The following is an 18,029-nucleotide window of genomic DNA, read 5'->3' on the forward strand; positions in this document are numbered from 1 at the left end:
CTTTATAGAAAGTGAACTAATTTCCAAAGAGTGGGTTAGAATTTCCAAAGACTTAAGACTATTTGAGCTGACTAGTTCTTATCTTTCTTTGAGGCAGGATGGAGTGCTCTGATGTCACTAGTAAAACTTTATGTCACCATATCAGAAATATCCTATTTTGTAATTCCATTCTCTGTACGGTCTACGCGTTTCAGTTCAGATATCAAAAGGAACTTGAAGAAATGCAGAGAATGTTGGATTGATTCTATGTATGTCTATACATACAGAAAAAGAATGGTCTACACTTCATGGACCATCATTGTCTTTCACGTATTGGAAGCAAAGAATATACAAACAAAGGACGTATCAGCTTTATCGGACAAAATAAATCAACAAAAGGAAACGAGAAAACAAATCGTAGCTAGGTCCGGTGCAGTAAAGTTCCTCCCTTTTCTTTCCCAGCCCAATTATAATCTCTGACTTTGGTTCCACAGGCAAAAAAAAAAAAAAAAAAAAAAAAAAAAAAAAAAAATTTTAATCTGTCTTTCTGCTGTTGCTTCTTAATCACAGTGTTTGTAAGTCAATTGGCATGCAAGAGATATGTCCTCTCTCTACTCACCTCCTTTTGGTGTTAGGAAGTGTAAGGGATACAGTTGGGGTAGGAATGCCCATGTACTGGAGCCTGGGTGACAGCCTAACTGTGGGGCTTGGGCGCGGTGATGGGATCGGGATCTTGTTCCCTTTGGGTGAAGGAACAACCCTGGGTGAGAGGTTAACTTGTTCAAGAGCTCTGCACTGGAGATCGGCTGGATAGTCGCGGACGCACCCAATTCGAGCCCCAATGCCAGTGGTCCATTTGCACGATAGACGCCTGCTCAAATCTAGCGTTGGTGCGCTACCAATGCTGCTATCAGTGGCATTATCTTGCCTGGCTATGTTCTTGGGAGATCTTTCAGCTTCTGTGGCCTCAACTGCAGTTTCGTACTTTGCCACTTCAGCCACCTTCTTTTCTTCCACTACTGGTGGTGCATTATCATTCTTCTTGAACGACGGATTCTCGTCGTCATCGATGGAACATCTCTGGAAAATAGTGCAAGGTTAGTTAGAATGGGTAGGCTTCAAAGACCAAGTATTTACAATTCAATTGTCTAAGGGAATAAATGTAAACTAATTTACCTTGACATTGCTGAGGTCTACATTGTTCTCCTCAAGAAAGCTAATAAACTCCTTGAAATTCTCTTCTGTAGGAAGGTAATGTCCACTGTATGGCCATATGGCCTGAATTAAAGAGCAATTGTTGGCAATTAGAGTTCAAGAAAAAAAAAAGAAATATTCTCTCTATTGAAGCAGAAGATAGTGAATTGACAGAAATATCTCCTAAGCGATTCAAGTCAACCATTAGTAGTTAGTACCTTGAGAATTCCATCATTAGCGACCAATCTTCCAGCAGAGATTATGGCTCCTCCAGCCAGGAAACTCGAGTGCTGAAATTTGCCTTTTATTTTCTGCCCAAAAGAAAAGCACAAGTAAGAACAGATGCACGAGTCCATGACTTAAATCATCAGAATATTATTGAACATCTGGAAACAAGAATATTGAAGTTAGTTTTCACATTAAGCATTTAATATAAGGTGGATATCAGATTATACTATGTGATAGTAGTTCCTTTGGTACAATGAATACCTGCCCAATATATAGTGTCCTTGATGTGCTGAGAACAAATATCCATTTATATTCTTCGGTAGTGTTCACAAGCTTTTCACTTTCTTTGTAAAGGAGTCTCCCATTTTCCACAATGACTTCAAAGGCCTCCCTCTCTTTCTGCAGTGAAGGAAAATATAATCCGCATGAGAGCAGTTCATTTCAACAAAAAAAAAAGTTCATGTAGAATATGTGACTAACTAATGTAATAACTCAATGAAATGGAGAAAATGAGTAAAGTGCCTACTGGTCCGAGATATTTGATGAATTGACGCTGAAGCTTGTTTCTTGGGCACTTCTCAAGGTTTATTTCTCTACCATCTCCAACATCCAACCTTCATATTAGCAAAGAAGAAGATGAGTAAGGCAAGCTTTAATGCCAAAGTTACCAAATATAGAAGGCAAGAATATGATTTGGGTGTATATAGTACCAGTAGAAGAATGGTTCAGTGCTCTCACTTGCAAACCAGACATCATAATAGAAATGCAAATTGTGTCCATAACGGTGCCGTGGGTCAATCTGTGCAGAATAAACAACAAGATGATTATCATTAGATAATTCTCTCGGATAAAACCAAAGTCCCGTTTTTATGCTTCTGATCTAAGCACAAACATTCTAAAAATATGTCTGTAGTCGGACGCATAGATAAAAATCCGATGAGAAGAGTACTTACAGCTTCAAGCCAGTGTTGAAGTGCTAGTTTTTGAGCCTTTTCATCCTTGGACAAACCTTTACCGACCTGAGAATGAAGGGAACAAACATCAGTTACTTGAATCAGGCACAAATATTATAGCCTGAATTTTATGATGTTAAGTGTACAACATACCTTGGCTACCCTTTTTAGTGCCCTCGCCCAACGAGAAGCCGCTGTCTCTGGTTTCTCAACATTGAAGAATGAAACGGAACTTTGCTTCAGAATTGCAAAGTCCAGTGCCTTCCACCTGAAGAGCGATTGAGCGATATAGCATAAATACAAATATAACAACAACTAGATCAAGGTGACAAAGTTTGAGACAAACCAGAGTTCTTCGACAACGACTGCACAATCGGCCAAATTTCTTCGGGTCCGGTAACTCTTATAGACTTTCTGTAGCCTTGTGGCTGCTGCATCAAGCTCACTCAAAGGCCTAGGTGAAGCAAATTCAGGTGGGCATTGTGCAGGTTTCACATCAGGCACTGCCTCATTTATCGTGCTCTCCAAGGATGGTAGCTCTTGCCTGGGTACAATGGCAAGCTCAAGCTTAGCTTGCTTTCCTTTCCAACTCTTGGAACCAATTGACTTATCAATTACCACATCGGATCTATCGCAAACCATCTTCATTTCCCGATCACACCTCCTGGGGCTAAATGAATCAGTTTTTCTGAGTCTAGGTGATCTTAATGCAATCCTGACATCTCTCTCACCAGAGCTAATGGATCTCCTTAAGAGGCCATCAACCTCTGTGATACCAATCATCTTTTCTCTCATCACTTTAACCCAAGTCCATGAAAGCAAGGAAAGGGATAAACCCATAGAAGCAAATACCAGGTCTACACCAAAACAAAAGAGACTATCCTGCACACAAAATCACACCACCGCATAACCTTTTAATCTTTCTTTAATCACTAACAATAACAAATCAAGGAACGAAGTAGAAGTAGAAGTAGTGAAGTACCTAATGGAGCTCAACACCTTCGATAAACAAACAACTCGTACCACCACACATCCAACTGCTCCTCCCTGGTCTTTATAGACCCAAATCCAGAGGTGGGTCCGATTGGGGAGGACAAGTCCTCGCATCGTACCCTTTGAATACGATATGGACGAGGGGAAAGGCGACCAAATAGAGCTCTAAACCGTGTTCTTCCTCGACATCAAATGGGTAGAAGAAGGAATATGTTGGAAAAAGATGGGAGCTTTGAGCAGGCAACAACGATTCGGATCGAGAACCCCCACACGAGGGTTTGAATCGTTGAAGGCTTCCAAGCGTTTATCGGGATTTCCATTGGGAGCTGTATACAAGTCAAAACTCCATTTTTTGGGTCAACGATGCAGCGTTTGGTGGGTAACGAGGATTGCACGCAATTTTTCCATAAATATGAAGTGAGGAGTCCGAGGACCCCACGAAATCTAAGAAGAAGAAACATAGCATTCAAAAAACATTTTTTTGTCATTTTTCCCTTTCTAATCTTATATTCATATTCTAATTCTCCTCAGCTAATTGGCACATGAACGTTTGTCACTATTTGCACATTGCCCACAAATTAGGGACATTTTCTTGAGGCTCAAATCTATCTATCTATATATTTCACATCTTATGTTTTGAAGAATTTAGGATTAATACCCTATATTTTTAAAGTTTTGACTTTCTTTTCTTTAAGATACTTGTCATATTTTTCTAAGAAAGAGAGGTTTTTTTTCCCCTCTTTTTTGTTTATATATTTTGATTAGCCATAATTAAGATAGTGTTTAAAAAATGAAGTCCATTAACAAATATATATTAATTAACATACGGAAAGCAAAGTAATTTGTGGGTCATATGAAGTGATAAAATTAATGATGCGTTATTATCCTATTACATCATCCTATAATTTATTTAATCTGCTACAACCTGTGCATTTAGTGAATTGACTTAATGACCTAGGTGGGCCCCCCACACTACAGACGTATCATATGGAGATTATATGTGTACACGTGTAAAGACCAAACATAAGCTCGCTGACGTGGATAGTATGAATAGTCACATCGGTGTCAAAACCGAGTGTTCCCAGTTTTGGGCACTCGGTTTGACTGTTGAACCGCCCGTTTAGCTTAACGAACTTTCATGTGCTTTAACCGTCCAAACTCTGGATCCCGTCCATGAAACAGAGCAAGAGACAAAGATGAACAAACGCAACATCTGACGTAATATATGGGCAGCTTTTTGTCGTCTCTACTCCAAAAATATTCCTCTGACTACACTTATTTTTATACTTAGTTCTCCAAATTATTCAAAAGTTATATAAAGTCATAGGGCTCTCAATCCACCAAGTCTTCTTTCGTGAAATAAGTCTATTTTTAATTGTGAAATAGATGAATAGTTAGTTGAATTTCTGAATTGCATGAGATAAAATGGTTGAATAAAAAATAATATCTTTTTATCCCAAAAATAGGGTTATTTGCATCAAAAATTTACTTAGTTTTTGATTTGGCAAGACATAATCATTTTCAGTTTCTCTTGCAATTAAGGTTCCTTTCCTACTTTTCTTCTAAAAAATAGTATGAAGTTATTTCTCTCTCTCTTAAATAAAAAATTAAGTAAATTTTCGGTGCAAATATGAAACACCCACTTCAAAAAATTCACGTGATTCCCAAGTGCCCTGTCAGTGAAATAATCTCACCAAGTATTTGAATAAATCAAGAAATACCATAATAATCCAACAAATAATTCAGAATTATAATATCACAGGCCTTAACAAGCCTCTAGGAATACAAGTCCAATACTAATTTGTTAAAACATAAATACCCTCGTAGGGGCTAAGTCCAACTGAAAATAATAGAATAAACAAATGCTAAAAATAAATGAATGAATCTGCTACTCCTCGATGTCCGCATCCTCTATAATCATCTCTGAAATATTTCCACCAAAAATGGTGGTGAGCACGGGGCTCAACAAGTAAAATCTAATAGTAATCTAAGAATATTACATGATAAATAAAATGCAACTCATAACATGTCAGGAAAAAATGTACATTATGACTTTTAATAGCTTCCTTCATTATAGCTCATTTTACATAAAAATCCACATAGGAGTCGAGTCACAATAACATATCTCACAAAACATCATAAAAATCGAGGGGGACTAGTCAACTAGCAGTATTATCGCCCATACATACCTGGCGACGCTGCATATGACCGGTTGTCTGTGGCCATCAGACTAAGGACCCCAGTCGTAGGCCCATAAACACTGTTCTAGTAATCATCGCACAGAGCAAAATCATCACATACGGCTGATAAGAGCACACATCTCAATAGACGCCCTGACCCTACGTCCTCGGGTACCGCTAGAACTACAATCCCTACCTCTCAATCATATTTTCTAATATCATACTAGTCAAGTCTCCAACTAGGGCAGTGTAATCACCTGAATGCTTCACCAGCTACCGACCTCAGGTGTGAGCCGCTAATATAATACTATATAATATACACTCTACCCCTAACCCCGGGTTGAGTGGGTAAAAAGGGCACTGCCTAACTAGGACTTGACTAACAGTGATACATGCACGTGGTGGCATGATCTCTATTATTTATTTAACATAATCATCATAATAACAAATATTATAAATAAGCATAAAGTCTATCATACATGTGCATTAAGTGATAAATAATGCAAGTAAGAATTAACATGTAATTAAATACAAATATGAAATGTCATATAAGTTTCACAAGTAAGAAAACGACATTTAATTATCACAGGCAAGAAATGACATAAGCATGCATTTTTCATAGACTATTATAGAATTCTACTCGCCCGAGTTATTTCTGGAATCCATTTTACTCTCCTAATCAGTTGGCTCTCCTTGATTTTCGAGATCCTTCCCGCACAATAATGGATCTGAGTTATTTATAAATAAAATAAACATAAGATTAATGAACTTATAAACTAACCATCTTGTTGTATAAATTTAAGTTGATTCTCTAGGTCCGAGATATTATTTGTCTTAAAAAAATAATAATGGTCATTTAGAGTCGTTCACATTGTAAATGTGAAGGTATTTGAAAAGACTAATAGATTCAAATACCTATTTTGATTTTGTATAGTTCCTAATTTTATTAATAACATGGTTGAGAAAATTATAATAATTACAATTAGGTAGCTAACAGAATTTAATAAAAAAACAGACTCATAATAAATTAGTCTAGGGTTAAAATGTTAAAGGTTAGGCTGGGCTCAAGGCCCAGCAATTTAGGTGAGAGTGAGAGAGGGAGAGTGGGCTGCAGACCTACCTGCAGCCCACTGGACCAGAGGTAGTGGATTGGGCTCAAGAGCCCAGTCCAACAGAATGAGGAGTCAAATGTGCTCTGGACTGGCTCAGGGGCCCAGTCAAGTAGGGTGAGATGGTGGACTGGGCTCCAAAGCCCAGTCAGACAAAAAAAAAGAGGAGGTGGGCTGCGGGGCCTACCGTAGCCCACCAGAAACTAAGAGGGGTGGACTGGGCTCCGGAGCCCAGTCCACCGAGACCTTAGAGAAAAGGGTCAGAGGACCTGGGCTGCAGCGCAACCCATGCCACAACTTAGAGAGAGACCAGTGGGGGTTGGCCCAACCCCCACCTTCTCCTCGTTCTCCTTGCCAGAGAAGGAGAAACAGAGGAGAAAGGAATAATGCTGCCGGTGATCCTCGTCACCGGCAGCTCCCGGCTCCGGCAACTCCTCCCCAAGTCGACTAGGTCGACTTGGGTGCAGGAGTGATCAGATCCTTCGGCTAGTGTGGCTTGAGAGAGAGAGAGAGTTGTTGAGGAACTCCATGGCCGGCGGCCATGGAGTTTTCAACTCAGTGCTAGGTGGGCTCAAAGCCCTCTTTTCGGGTACCTACCTCTTCCAAGTGAAGAGGTGGGTCAGCCAAGATTGACGAGTGAGGCCACCACCGCCGGTGGTGGCCGCTTGTGCCAAAGAAACCCGGTGGTGGGAGGCGACATGGCATCGCCTCCCTCACGCCCCGTGGGGACCCAATTTGGGTACCCACAGCAAGGGGTTGAAGCGGGGAAACTTCCCGGACCGGTGTGAGGTCGACCCGAGGTCGCCGGTCGGTGAATTTCCCCGGCGGAAGCAGACGAAAATAAAATCCTAATACGCATGATTAACTAGGCTATTTTCAAATTGAACTGAAGAGGGGATGAAGGCTAACCTGAGGATCGAGGTGAGGGGGTTTTGGTTGATTGCCGGTGCTTCGATGACTTGCTGCCCGCGACGAGGACTTTGGCTGCTCGGGAGAGAAAAGAGAGGAGGGAACAACGAAGAAGAGGAAATTGCGAAAGGAAAACTCAAGGGGAAGGAGAGGAGATTAAATAGAGAAGAGGTGGTGAGGGCAACGGAGTGGAGTTAACTCCACTCCGGCGCACTCCTCTCCCACCTCTCGCAACTGACTGTGAGAGGTGGGGGAGGGGGAAGAAGGAGTCAACGCACATGCCAAGCGCGTGCGCTGCAGTTAGGGTGCACACGCATGGCGCGTGCGCTAAATTTTTTTTTTTTTAACGGGTGTTACAAAATAACCCCCAAAATATAACCAAATGCTTCATAAATAATTGAGATTAAAAAATTATGATATATGCAACCAAGCTTGTAATTATCATAATCAAACAATTTATTCTTATTCAGTATAATTATTAAATCTTATCATTCTTTTAAATTTAAATACTAAAAAGAAAAGAAAATATTCCTTTTTGAATAAATACTAAACCACGCCAAAAGGAAGGGCCAAATGAGTTTATATTATATGTCTATTTTCTGATAGGTTCCAGCTGGATCAAAGGAAAATTGCAAATCCGCCGAAGTAGGGAGATGCAAAGTTGGAGACATCATCTGCGAACGATATTCACATATATCCTATATAGAGTTAGAGAGAACTAATGAAAGTTTATGTTACTCATGGGGCGAGTTCAAATTTAAGGTCAACAGATAAGGAAAGACGACTAACAGTGTGCAAGATGAGACTAACAATCCTTCTCATCTTTGAATCTTTCTAAATAAAACAATCCAGTCTCCATGAGTTACCAAGAGCCAGAAAGATCAACTATTTCTCATTCACAGACAACAAATCAACACCATTACAGTAAAACAGACAGGAACTTAGAAAACAACATTTTCCACTTTGGAGACTGCAGTAGCGAATGGAAGGGGAACAGGACAACAGCCAATAGATGCTCTCATTGACTTCTACATTTTTTAGTCTCTCTTACCAGTCATGGTCATGGAGGAGCAGAATCGATCAAGAAATCTTCCAAGAGATTCCCAGAATCCTCCTCCTTTCATTGAGTGTGGTTCATGATCAGGTCCTTTTGGATGAATGGCCTCTACAATGGCCTCAATCTCTTCTTTGGCTCGTTCAAACACGTTTGGAGCTTTAATTCTGTCGATTGGCGTGTTCTCATCTATGTCATTGCTTGTGCCATGAGTCTCCTTCTTATGGGTCTTCTCCTTGAGCATGGTAGCTTCATTCTCTCCCTTTGCCTTCTCAGGCGGGTTAGGCAATTTTACTTCTTTTTCTGCAAAGAAATTACAAGGCAAAGGATGGTTTAAACTGAATGATTCAAAGGCTTGATACAGAGTATAACAAGCAAGAAATATTTTAAAATCCACACTACCAACTGGAAAAGGGACTAAGAAAAATATGCCGCCTTATTTTCAAATGAACTTACATTGCACAATACCTGAAATAAAATTTTAAAAGGAAAGCCCATTGCCAAGCAGGTTTCTCTATATGTTGCAAGAAAATCAAAATAGCAGCTGATCAATAATTTGCACTGACAATTTAGCCTTATTCTCATATTTCACTAGTAAATCCAATCTTCTTATGCCCTACTGACTTATCAGTCATTATACTTCAGAATGAAGTTGATATTATCTTATCAGTCATTATACTTCAGGATGAAGTTGATATTAATTTTTATCTTATCAGTCATTATACTTCAGGATGAAGTTGATATTAATTTCTATCTTATCAGTCATTATACTTCAGAATGAAGTTGATATTATCTTATCAGTCCAAACTCGGAAAATGTGCTATTGCAATTAGTAGAGGAATTACAGGAAAATTGGGGGAAAAGGAATGAGAGCTTTGATGCAATTTAAAATCTGCAATGAAACATGGAATGGCCAATAGACAGTTAGATTTATTCGAGATTATCCTCAACTCATTAAAGTCAATAAGATTACCATCTTTCTTTTCATGTATGTCATGAATTTGGTCTTTCTTGGATTGGATCGTATCCACAAGAGCCACGATCTCTTCCTTGGCTCGTTCAAGCAAGTTAGGGGCTTTAACTTTGTTGATAGGTGTCTTCTCATCAATTTCACCACTCATTCCATGAGTCTCCCTATCGTGAGTTTTCTCTTCCTGCATGATTGCTCCAAGTTTTTATTTCAACCTTGCAGTGCCTTCACTTTTATTTTCTGTCAATCAATTGACAAACTTGTCTTGTTACATGAGAAGAATTGTATAGTACAACAGGCAGAATATATACTTCATGTGATTCTTAAGAAATAAAATTCTTGACGAAATTGATTTCCTTATGACCATGAATGGAATAGTGCCTCCAATGCTAACTATTTACTCAAAATCAGAATATTTATCACCTATTGTAGATAATCTACTCATAAAAGGAGAAACAAAACGAGTAGAAAAGTAGTAGCAACAATCTTTTTCATCTCAACAGAAGGATCAAACTTGAACTATCCAAAAGGTCATTATCTTAAACGACAATCTATTAGCCAAATTGCATGTCATATTCTCTATGAAGGTTACCAATCAAAAACCCCAGAGGCCTCAATAATCTAAAGCCTACCCCAATAGCTTGTTGAAATTTTAGAGCAAACTTACAAAGTAACTGGAGTGCCAACTCAACTTTTGCAATTGCCGACTTATAAGTATCAAAGAAGACAAAAGAACAAAAAAATGAGTTTTTTTTTTTTTTTTTGACCTTCTACCATATAAATGGTACCAAAAATAATGATTTTTATCCCAAATGCGTACGAGATTGAATCAACCGTTCAAAACCCACAAACAAAACTATCAAATGATCATCTTTTGGTCAAAGTTGCAACACAAATAGACAAATTAGGGAGGAAGGCGGAACAGGGGCAAGATTAAGAGGAGAAGAGAAACGAATAGGTGTCGGGATAGATTTCGGGATAGCGATAAGAGATGATTACCTGCTTCCAGTTCTTCGAAATCGATAGTTCGACGGAATAACTAATACGAGGAGGAGTTGTTATTATAGAGCCGGATTGAAGTCGTTGTAATCGCGACAAGTGACGAAGAGGACAGCGATGCAACGCGTAGATTGGCGATGCGATAACTGTGATCCTCGCAGTAGTTTTTATTCCCAAACTACTTTCCCAGCTATCTGTGGACGGATTCCATCGGCAACAACGAAATTAGATTTATTGTTGGGGTTTCTTTAACCTATGTACGAACTTACGATTTACACCCCACCTTGTTAGCATTTTAGGGATAAGTCCTTTAACTTGATTAGGGACCTCGCCTCGTTCATTAAGCAAACATTGGCCAAATTATATAAGCCCGTAATAGCTTATTTTCATTGTTTTAATAAAAGTTTACCATTACACGTGGGGTTTATAAGATCAGAAAATGAAAATTAACCTTACCTAACAAAATAAATAAAACAGTCATACACGCAATAAATAAATAAATAATTATATATATATATATATATATATATATATATATATATATAATGGCTTACTTATATTGCAATGAACTATATATAAACAACACTTGTAAAGCAAGCATGTAAATCCCAAGTCCAACGACACTTGTGGACTTATGAGTGCTTAAGCTCTTATTAACAAAAAAAAAATATTATAAAAAATAAATAAATATTTTTAAACTTTAACTATTTAGTTTTCAATTTTTTCATCGAATATTATCAAAGTCAAAGAGTATTTTAGTATATTAATTTTATATATTATTTATTTTCCTCCAAAATCAACATATTTTTTTTAATCTTTTTATATCATATTAAAAATAAATATTATACTTTTAACTTAGTTCACACTCAAACATCATTTTTTAGCTTACCTAAATTATAACTAAGAAATATGACTAACTAGCTAAGTTCAGATTTAATTTTTCAAAAAATAAAAAAAAATTCTTTCGTAGTTTTTAAGAGGGAGTATAGATATTAAAAAGTTGGAAATTTTAATAGTCACTAATCCTTTTTTAGCCATTATTAATTTAAGATGTTTTATAAGAATAAAGTCCAAAAATATAGGGTTCCAAGTATAAATACTGAAAATATAGGGTGCGAATCATAAATTCGCACTGCTATATTTCCAATGGGGAATCGAAATCAAATCACCGATTGGTGTTTAGGAGTTCTTGCCTTCCGGGCTTGGATTACTACGATTACAATTTCTACTAGTAGTGAAATAACTATCGATGGGTTTAGAAGAGCAGAAGCTCTTGATAAACTTGCACGTCAATTCCTTAATTATCTTTTCTACGTAAGCCATAGTCATTGCCAACCTTGCTCTTCCTTCTTCAGCGAGTCATATTCCTCTCTTGCCCATTACTTCTTCTCTCAAGAACGAGTCATCCATGTGAGGAAATCGCCTCCATAAATCTACTTTGGCGAATCTTGCAATGGATTGAGAGCTGATCAACTAGGTGAAAGGAGAATCCACGACACTCCCTAGGCCCAGGTGTCAAGATGAAGAAGTACAAAGTTGCACACTTATATTATGAACACCATGAACCTTATGGTTGTAAAAGCATGAGTGGAGTCGTGTTACGCAATGATATCTAGGATTTTGATCCACTATAAAAGAGATGCTGTGAAGAAAGAGCACTACGAGCAGTAGTTAATTGTGTGATTTTTTTGCTAATGTGGAGCTGGAGTTTGGTTTCACTGGGGAAGGCAATGAGCTCTTCGTGGATGGAAATTGAGAACGACGAGTAGATTGATGAAGAACTGAACTGTAGACAAATAAAGTCCTACCTACCTTCTTTTGATATGCCTTCTCTGTTTGTTTCTTTATGGCCTTCTAATATTTTACTTTCCAGTCATATGCATGATATATCTTAATGCCGGACATTAATTCTGAGCTCTGAAAGTGTTGTAGATATGGGCTTTTTATTGGTTTTGAACTTTCATGACATTAAACTGTAGACTTGTTACTCTTTGATAGTCTAAATTAGACTAGATTTGAACTCTTAGAAAACTAAGTTCTAATATTATGTTTGATAATTAGCGTGCGTGCGCATGCCGTAAGAATTACTGCTGATGATTTTATTGAAGCAAATCCGATCATCAACCCTGGATAGAACTACACGGAAATCCCCGTAAGAGAAACTTTGCAGTTCATGCATCACACTCGAGAGGGTTAGGCTGTTGCAGGAAATTTGCTAAAAGGATACGTTTAGGCACACTTGGGAGCACAGCAAATCCGTTAAAACCTTGGGTTTTCTCGTAGTTGCATGGCTACGTAGGAGATGTCAAAGGTGAGGTTGGATTTTGTCTTCATTCAAATGCCAATGTACAATTAATGGCAAGAAGATCCTGAACTCCAGAAAAGTTATAAAATCACAGTATATATTTATATAACAAGGACAAGGTATCCATTGGAGTAAAAGATAAGTGACAGAGGAAAATGAGAAGCCACGCAATCTTTTGAGCAGACGCCATGAAGATAAGGGATGATCCTGAATTAGTCTCCAAACTTTTTAAAGAAATAATTAAGTAAAACCATTAAAGTCAGAGGTTCTTTCGCCTGAGTATATATAAATCGGTTTGCTTAAACATAGGGTGTTATATGCCAATTAAAGAGAAATGAAAGAGAAGAACAACAGCAACTAGATAGCTCCCTTGCAGCTTAAGAAACGAAAGAGAACAACAACAGCAAACAACGATTCTTTAGGGGAAGTCACAACAACAAAAGGGACAATGAGATTGGGCATGCAGTTAATGTCTCACATCATGGTGAATTGGTGATGTCCCTATCCCTCCTGCAACGAACCAAGCCCAGTGAGTTTGCTTACCATTAGTGGGCATGGCATGGGCCCAGCCCATTAATGAAGACATTGTCACCATATATAAGTCCCACGCCTCTCGGTACGTACGTAGAGATCTCCCTCACGTACTTTTGTTGTCGTCTCTTCCTTCTGCATGCATGGGCCATGCATGCACTAAAATCTAATATCGTCACATGATGAAAAGGAGATAGAAAAGGAAAAAAAAAGAGGCAAAAATTATAGTTTACTCCTGTATTGTTTGGCAAAATTACTCCGACCATTATCAAATGAGACTATATTTCTGTGAGGGTAATTAAGTCTTTTAAATCCCTATTAGTGTTTGACTAATAATTAATTAAAGAATTAAGTGCTCAAGTTTAAGTTGAAATTTAAGTTTACTCGAAGAAAACAAACAAAATCTTTATGGCTCCTCTTTCTACCGAGTAACAAGTCAAGTAAATCTCTCTCGCTCTCTCTAGTCGCATGCGAGTAGGTGACATACCAACTATGGATTGATTGTTATTAAATATCTCAACTTATATGCATTACTATTTTATTGTGGGTGGTTTGATATTACAGGTGGGTGAGCAGTAAAAGTAGTAGATGAATCTGAAGCAGTATTTTTACAATCCTGGAAATAGCTAGCAGCCATTGTTGAAATACATAGATAGAGATGAAACAGGAGAACCCACTATCACCTCCAGAACAAAAAATAGCATGCTAGTGGTGTTGCCTACTCTATGGAACTTCTAAAAGAGATCAACATAGTTCTTAATTTCTTATGTCACTGCATGCAGTACATGGTACTCCCTTGAAAGGAACATTAAATTACCAAAAAGCCCCTACAAGCCACCATATTAAATTGACCATCAGGGTACCCAACTCTAGAGCTCAACTGCACTCTCTCCACTGGTGGGGCTTCAAGAGATAAGGTGATCAGGGGGCCTAGCTAGGAGTCATCTCATCTCTCTCTCTCTTTCTCTCAGTCACACTCTTCATCTTCCCCTTTCCTTTTGCTTTATGATACTTTTTAATGCTTGCTTTTGACAAATTGCTCCCTTTCCGAGTTGTAGTTGGTTTGTTTGGTAGGGACAGAGAGAGAGAGAGAGAGAGAGAGAGAGAGAGAGAGTTTCCTGGAAGCAAAGTAGAGGAAGAGGGTGTAGGAGGAATCTAACGACCAAATGGGCCATCACTCATGCTGCAACAAGCAAAAGGTTAGGAGGGGCCTCTGGTCTCCCGAGGAAGATGAGAAGCTCATAAAGTACATTTCCACCTATGGCCATGGTTGCTGGAGCTCAGTTCCTAGACTTGCAGGTGCATGCAATCAATAACCACACATTCGAATCCTAATCTATAGCTAAATTAATATTGCTTAACCTACCCCCTTCCATTTTTTGTTGTTGTCTGTTTCATATGTTTATATATATTATATATACATGGAGTAGGACTACAAAGATGTGGCAAAAGTTGCAGGCTGAGATGGATCAACTACCTCAGGCCAGACTTGAAAAGGGGGAGTTTCTCACACCAGGAGGAAACCCTCATCATAGAACTCCACAGACTACTAGGAAACAGGTAGTATATATCTTCTTATCACCAGAGCGATGATTTTGATCAATTCCACAATATCTAAACCTACCTATGTAAAAGGGCATGATTCATTCCATACAGATGGGCGCAGATAGCCAAGCACCTCCCAGGAAGGACAGACAATGAGGTGAAGAACTTCTGGAACTCCACCATCAAGAAGAAGCTACTTTCTCATGCTCATGTGAGTGGTACTCTCAACCCCATCCATTCTCCAGATGACGAGCTACTCGCAATCAGAGCATACTCAAATCAGTTGTTATCTGCGTCAGATCACAGTCACTTCATTCTGGATAGCTTAGCCTTGGCCAAAAGCTACGATGGCCAATGCATGCCTAGCTACATGACAATGGATAGGGCTAGTGCAACCTCTATAACATCTCATATTTATGGCTCTATATGGCCTAATTTGATTCCTCAGCAGCTCCATCATGTCCACCATGATCACCAATACGTTGAGGAGTACTACAATGGGTACAAGTTATGCGGCGGCGGTAGCATCCGTTCAGATCCAAAGTTATTGAATGTTTTCGATCAATCGTTGGAAGCCCAAAAGTGCACCGTTCCGTCGTTCTTGGCGTCGAACGAGATGGAAGCGAATTCTGATCAGATCACAAGTTTCCGAGCTCTCCCCTACGCATGCGGACCGCATCAGGAGTCTACAAATGCAGGTAGCTTCATGGATGTAATCCTGGGATCATCTTCGTCGACCGAGTTGTCATGCGATAGCATTGCGGTGAACCCAATCGTTCAATCAAGTTGGATTCCTTAAAGGAGGGTTGTCGTGGATCCTTTTAACTTCTTGATCGCAGCTTTCAAACTAATATGGAGGATGTTAGTTATAGATCACTTATTTGCAACATACAATATTATCTATATATTAAGGTGATGAGTTTAGGCTGGGAAGAAGAATGCCACATGGAAATTCACCTACCGTTGCTATTAAGATTGCTTCAGGAGGCCATGAACTCAAGCAGTGTGTACCCCTTCAAAAGGGAACTTTTCCTTTAGCATATTATGAGATAGCTAGGTTCTCTATATGTGGCAAGCTTGTTATCAAAATAAACGGGTTATATATATATATATATAATAGTGGTACCTCTCTCTCTCTCTCTCTCTCTCTCTCTCATATGAATACAATGGAAGGGCCAAAAAATAATTAAAGCAGCAGCTAGAAATTTAGGATGACGAAGATGGGCTTCATTTGGAAATGACTAAAAGTACTGGTGCAAAGAATTAAATGGCATCATGCGCGAGCTCTTCGCTTGCCGTTGATGGAAACTACGTTGGGACAAATGAATTAAATACTCAACGGCTCAATGGGCAGCACGTCATGTGGTTGTTGGAACAAAAGATGCGAGATCCTATTAATTAATCTTTTGCAAGGAAATGAGTGAGTTCGATCTCTAACTGATGGAGGAAAATAAGAGAAGAAATATAAGAAAAAGGATTACGGAAGGATGGTATTTTTCTAGTATGGATTCAAATTTCACTCACTACTGCGATATCCATGTGGAGGGCATGAAGAAGTTTCTTCTAGGAGACATTAGTGGATTAAGTTATGTGGGGCCTGAGAGTTGCCGAGATGTCCAACTAAGTGTCGAAGAAGACCAACTCTTTTGCCTAGCTTATGAATTATCTTACAGAATTAGTCTACATGAATATAAAAGATATACTATAATTTTAACTTAATCCTATATACTTTAAATTTAAGCACTTAAATCCCATTAAAACTATATTACAATTGATAGACTTTTTAATCCAGAAATCAACAATACAGGAGGCTAACCATTTTTGAACACACTAATCTTAAATAGCACATCAGCAGTTGAAGCTATTCCAATTCCAAGAGCTCAGACTTGGATCATGGGGAGCTGAAGCTGTGTGCTGTAAAAATGCATCGTTATGAGAGCGTTCCGTCTTATATATAGCGAAGCTAGATGCATGTAGAGGCACATAATAGTTCGTTAAATAATAAACTGGTATGTAATCAAACTAATAAAGATAGAAATATTGTCCCTCTATTGATAAATTTTTTTTAGTTATTTAGCGAGTTGCTAAATAACTAAACTACCTCCTCCTGGCCTCCTTTCTTCGATAATTAAATCAGACTATATTTATGTGTGAGTAACGAAGTCTTTTCACATCTCCATTAATGGTCCACTCACAGCTATAATTTAGATTAAAGAGTTTAAGAGCATCTCGAAGGGAGTGAAGGCTCCAAATAGAGCTAAGAGCCTAGGAGTGCACCGAGCTCTATATTTATTATTTAATTAATATAATATCTATATTTATATATTATATTTTAAATTACTTAGTAAGTCTTCTTAATATTATTATATTTTTAATAAAAAGTATACGGTTAGAAAATTATCATTAATATCTTTCTAATAAGACTAATATTCAATAGTTTCAAAATTAATTCTAAATTATTATTTTTTAATTAAAAATATCGAAATAAAAACAAAATATTTAAAATAACTTAAATAATTTAATATTAGACTCATTTTAAAGATTTCAAGGAGAGTATTCTAATGGTATTATTTTTATTAAAAAGTAATTAGAAAAATTAATTATATATTTACTTTAATTAATTAAATTATTTAATAAAAGATACAGACATAATTTAAAATTTTGGATTAAACTTTTTATAGGGCAAAATTAGCATTTCTAAAAGTTAAATAGTATTAGAGCTGTACTTCAAATTTTTAGATGGGGCTCCAAATTTGGAGCCCACCTTCAATACTATTTAACTTTTAAAAATGCCAATTTTGTCCTACAAAAGCTTAATCTGAAAATTAAAATTTCATCTATATTTTTTATTAAATAATCTAATTAATTAAACTGAATATATAATTAGTTTTTCTAATTAATTTTTAACAAAAATAGTACCATCTCATCAAGATCTTTAAAATGAGTCTAATATTAAATTATTTAAGTTATTTTAAATATTTTATTTTTATTTTATGTAATATAATTTTGATGTTTTTAATTAAATAATAATAATTTAAAATTATTTTTAAAACTATTGAATATTAGTCTTATTATAAAGA

The 18,029-nt window shown here is 37.5% G+C and overlaps 3 protein-coding genes across 3 annotated transcripts; 1 reads left to right on the forward strand and 2 right to left on the reverse strand.

Annotated features, from left to right (window-relative positions):
- Positions 1-290: 290 nt before the first annotated feature.
- On the reverse strand, positions 291-3,460 carry LOC140795032 (IQ domain-containing protein IQM1-like). Its single transcript, XM_073147392.1, has 10 exons — positions 3,337-3,460; positions 2,701-3,236; positions 2,508-2,622; positions 2,355-2,420; positions 2,112-2,200; positions 1,928-2,015; positions 1,663-1,800; positions 1,392-1,484; positions 1,156-1,257; positions 291-1,059 (listed from the first exon to the last, which is right to left on the reverse strand). The coding sequence occupies exons 2-10, from the start codon at positions 3,192-3,194 to the stop codon at positions 595-597; spliced, it is 1,650 nt and encodes a 549-aa protein (XP_073003493.1). The 5' UTR covers positions 3,195-3,236; positions 3,337-3,460; the 3' UTR covers positions 291-594.
- A 4,813-nt stretch (positions 3,461-8,273) lies between these two features.
- LOC140781798 (uncharacterized) lies at positions 8,274-10,789 on the reverse strand. Its single transcript, XM_073128016.1, has 3 exons — positions 10,569-10,789; positions 9,573-9,809; positions 8,274-8,902 (listed from the first exon to the last, which is right to left on the reverse strand). The coding sequence occupies exons 2-3, from the start codon at positions 9,757-9,759 to the stop codon at positions 8,583-8,585; spliced, it is 507 nt and encodes a 168-aa protein (XP_072984117.1). The 5' UTR covers positions 9,760-9,809; positions 10,569-10,789; the 3' UTR covers positions 8,274-8,582.
- Positions 10,790-14,414: 3,625 nt separating this feature from the next.
- Positions 14,415-16,016, forward strand: LOC140790067 (uncharacterized). Its single transcript, XM_073139984.1, has 3 exons — positions 14,415-14,703; positions 14,835-14,964; positions 15,061-16,016. The coding sequence occupies exons 1-3, from the start codon at positions 14,571-14,573 to the stop codon at positions 15,746-15,748; spliced, it is 951 nt and encodes a 316-aa protein (XP_072996085.1). The 5' UTR covers positions 14,415-14,570; the 3' UTR covers positions 15,749-16,016.
- Positions 16,017-18,029: the final 2,013 nt, after the last annotated feature.

Source organism: Typha latifolia, chromosome 1 (genome assembly GCF_019914945.1).
Source record: "Typha latifolia isolate L0001 chromosome 1, TyphaL0001v2, whole genome shotgun sequence".
In the NCBI taxonomy this organism is placed as follows: Eukaryota; Viridiplantae; Streptophyta; class Magnoliopsida; order Poales; family Typhaceae; genus Typha; species Typha latifolia.

Coding starts and splice junctions, on each gene's coding strand:
- LOC140795032 (XM_073147392.1), bottom strand. CDS start 3,194: ATGGGTTTATCCCTTTCCTTGCTTTCATGGACTTGGGTTAAAGTGATG. Junction 2,016..2,111: donor ACTGAACCATTCTTCTACTG/GTACTATATACA, acceptor GCTAATATGAAG/GTTGGATGTTGGAGATGGTA. Junction 1,060..1,155: donor TAGACCTCAGCAATGTCAAG/GTAAATTAGTTT, acceptor ACTATTTTCCAG/AGATGTTCCATCGATGACGA.
- LOC140781798 (XM_073128016.1), bottom strand. CDS start 9,759: ATGCAGGAAGAGAAAACTCACGATAGGGAGACTCATGGAATGAGTGGT. Junction 8,903..9,572: donor CATACATGAAAAGAAAGATG/GTAATCTTATTG, acceptor ATTTCTTTGCAG/AAAAAGAAGTAAAATTGCCT.
- LOC140790067 (XM_073139984.1), top strand. CDS start 14,571: ATGGGCCATCACTCATGCTGCAACAAGCAAAAGGTTAGGAGGGGCCTC. Junction 14,704..14,834: donor CTCAGTTCCTAGACTTGCAG/GTGCATGCAATC, acceptor TACATGGAGTAG/GACTACAAAGATGTGGCAAA. Junction 14,965..15,060: donor CACAGACTACTAGGAAACAG/GTAGTATATATC, acceptor CATTCCATACAG/ATGGGCGCAGATAGCCAAGC.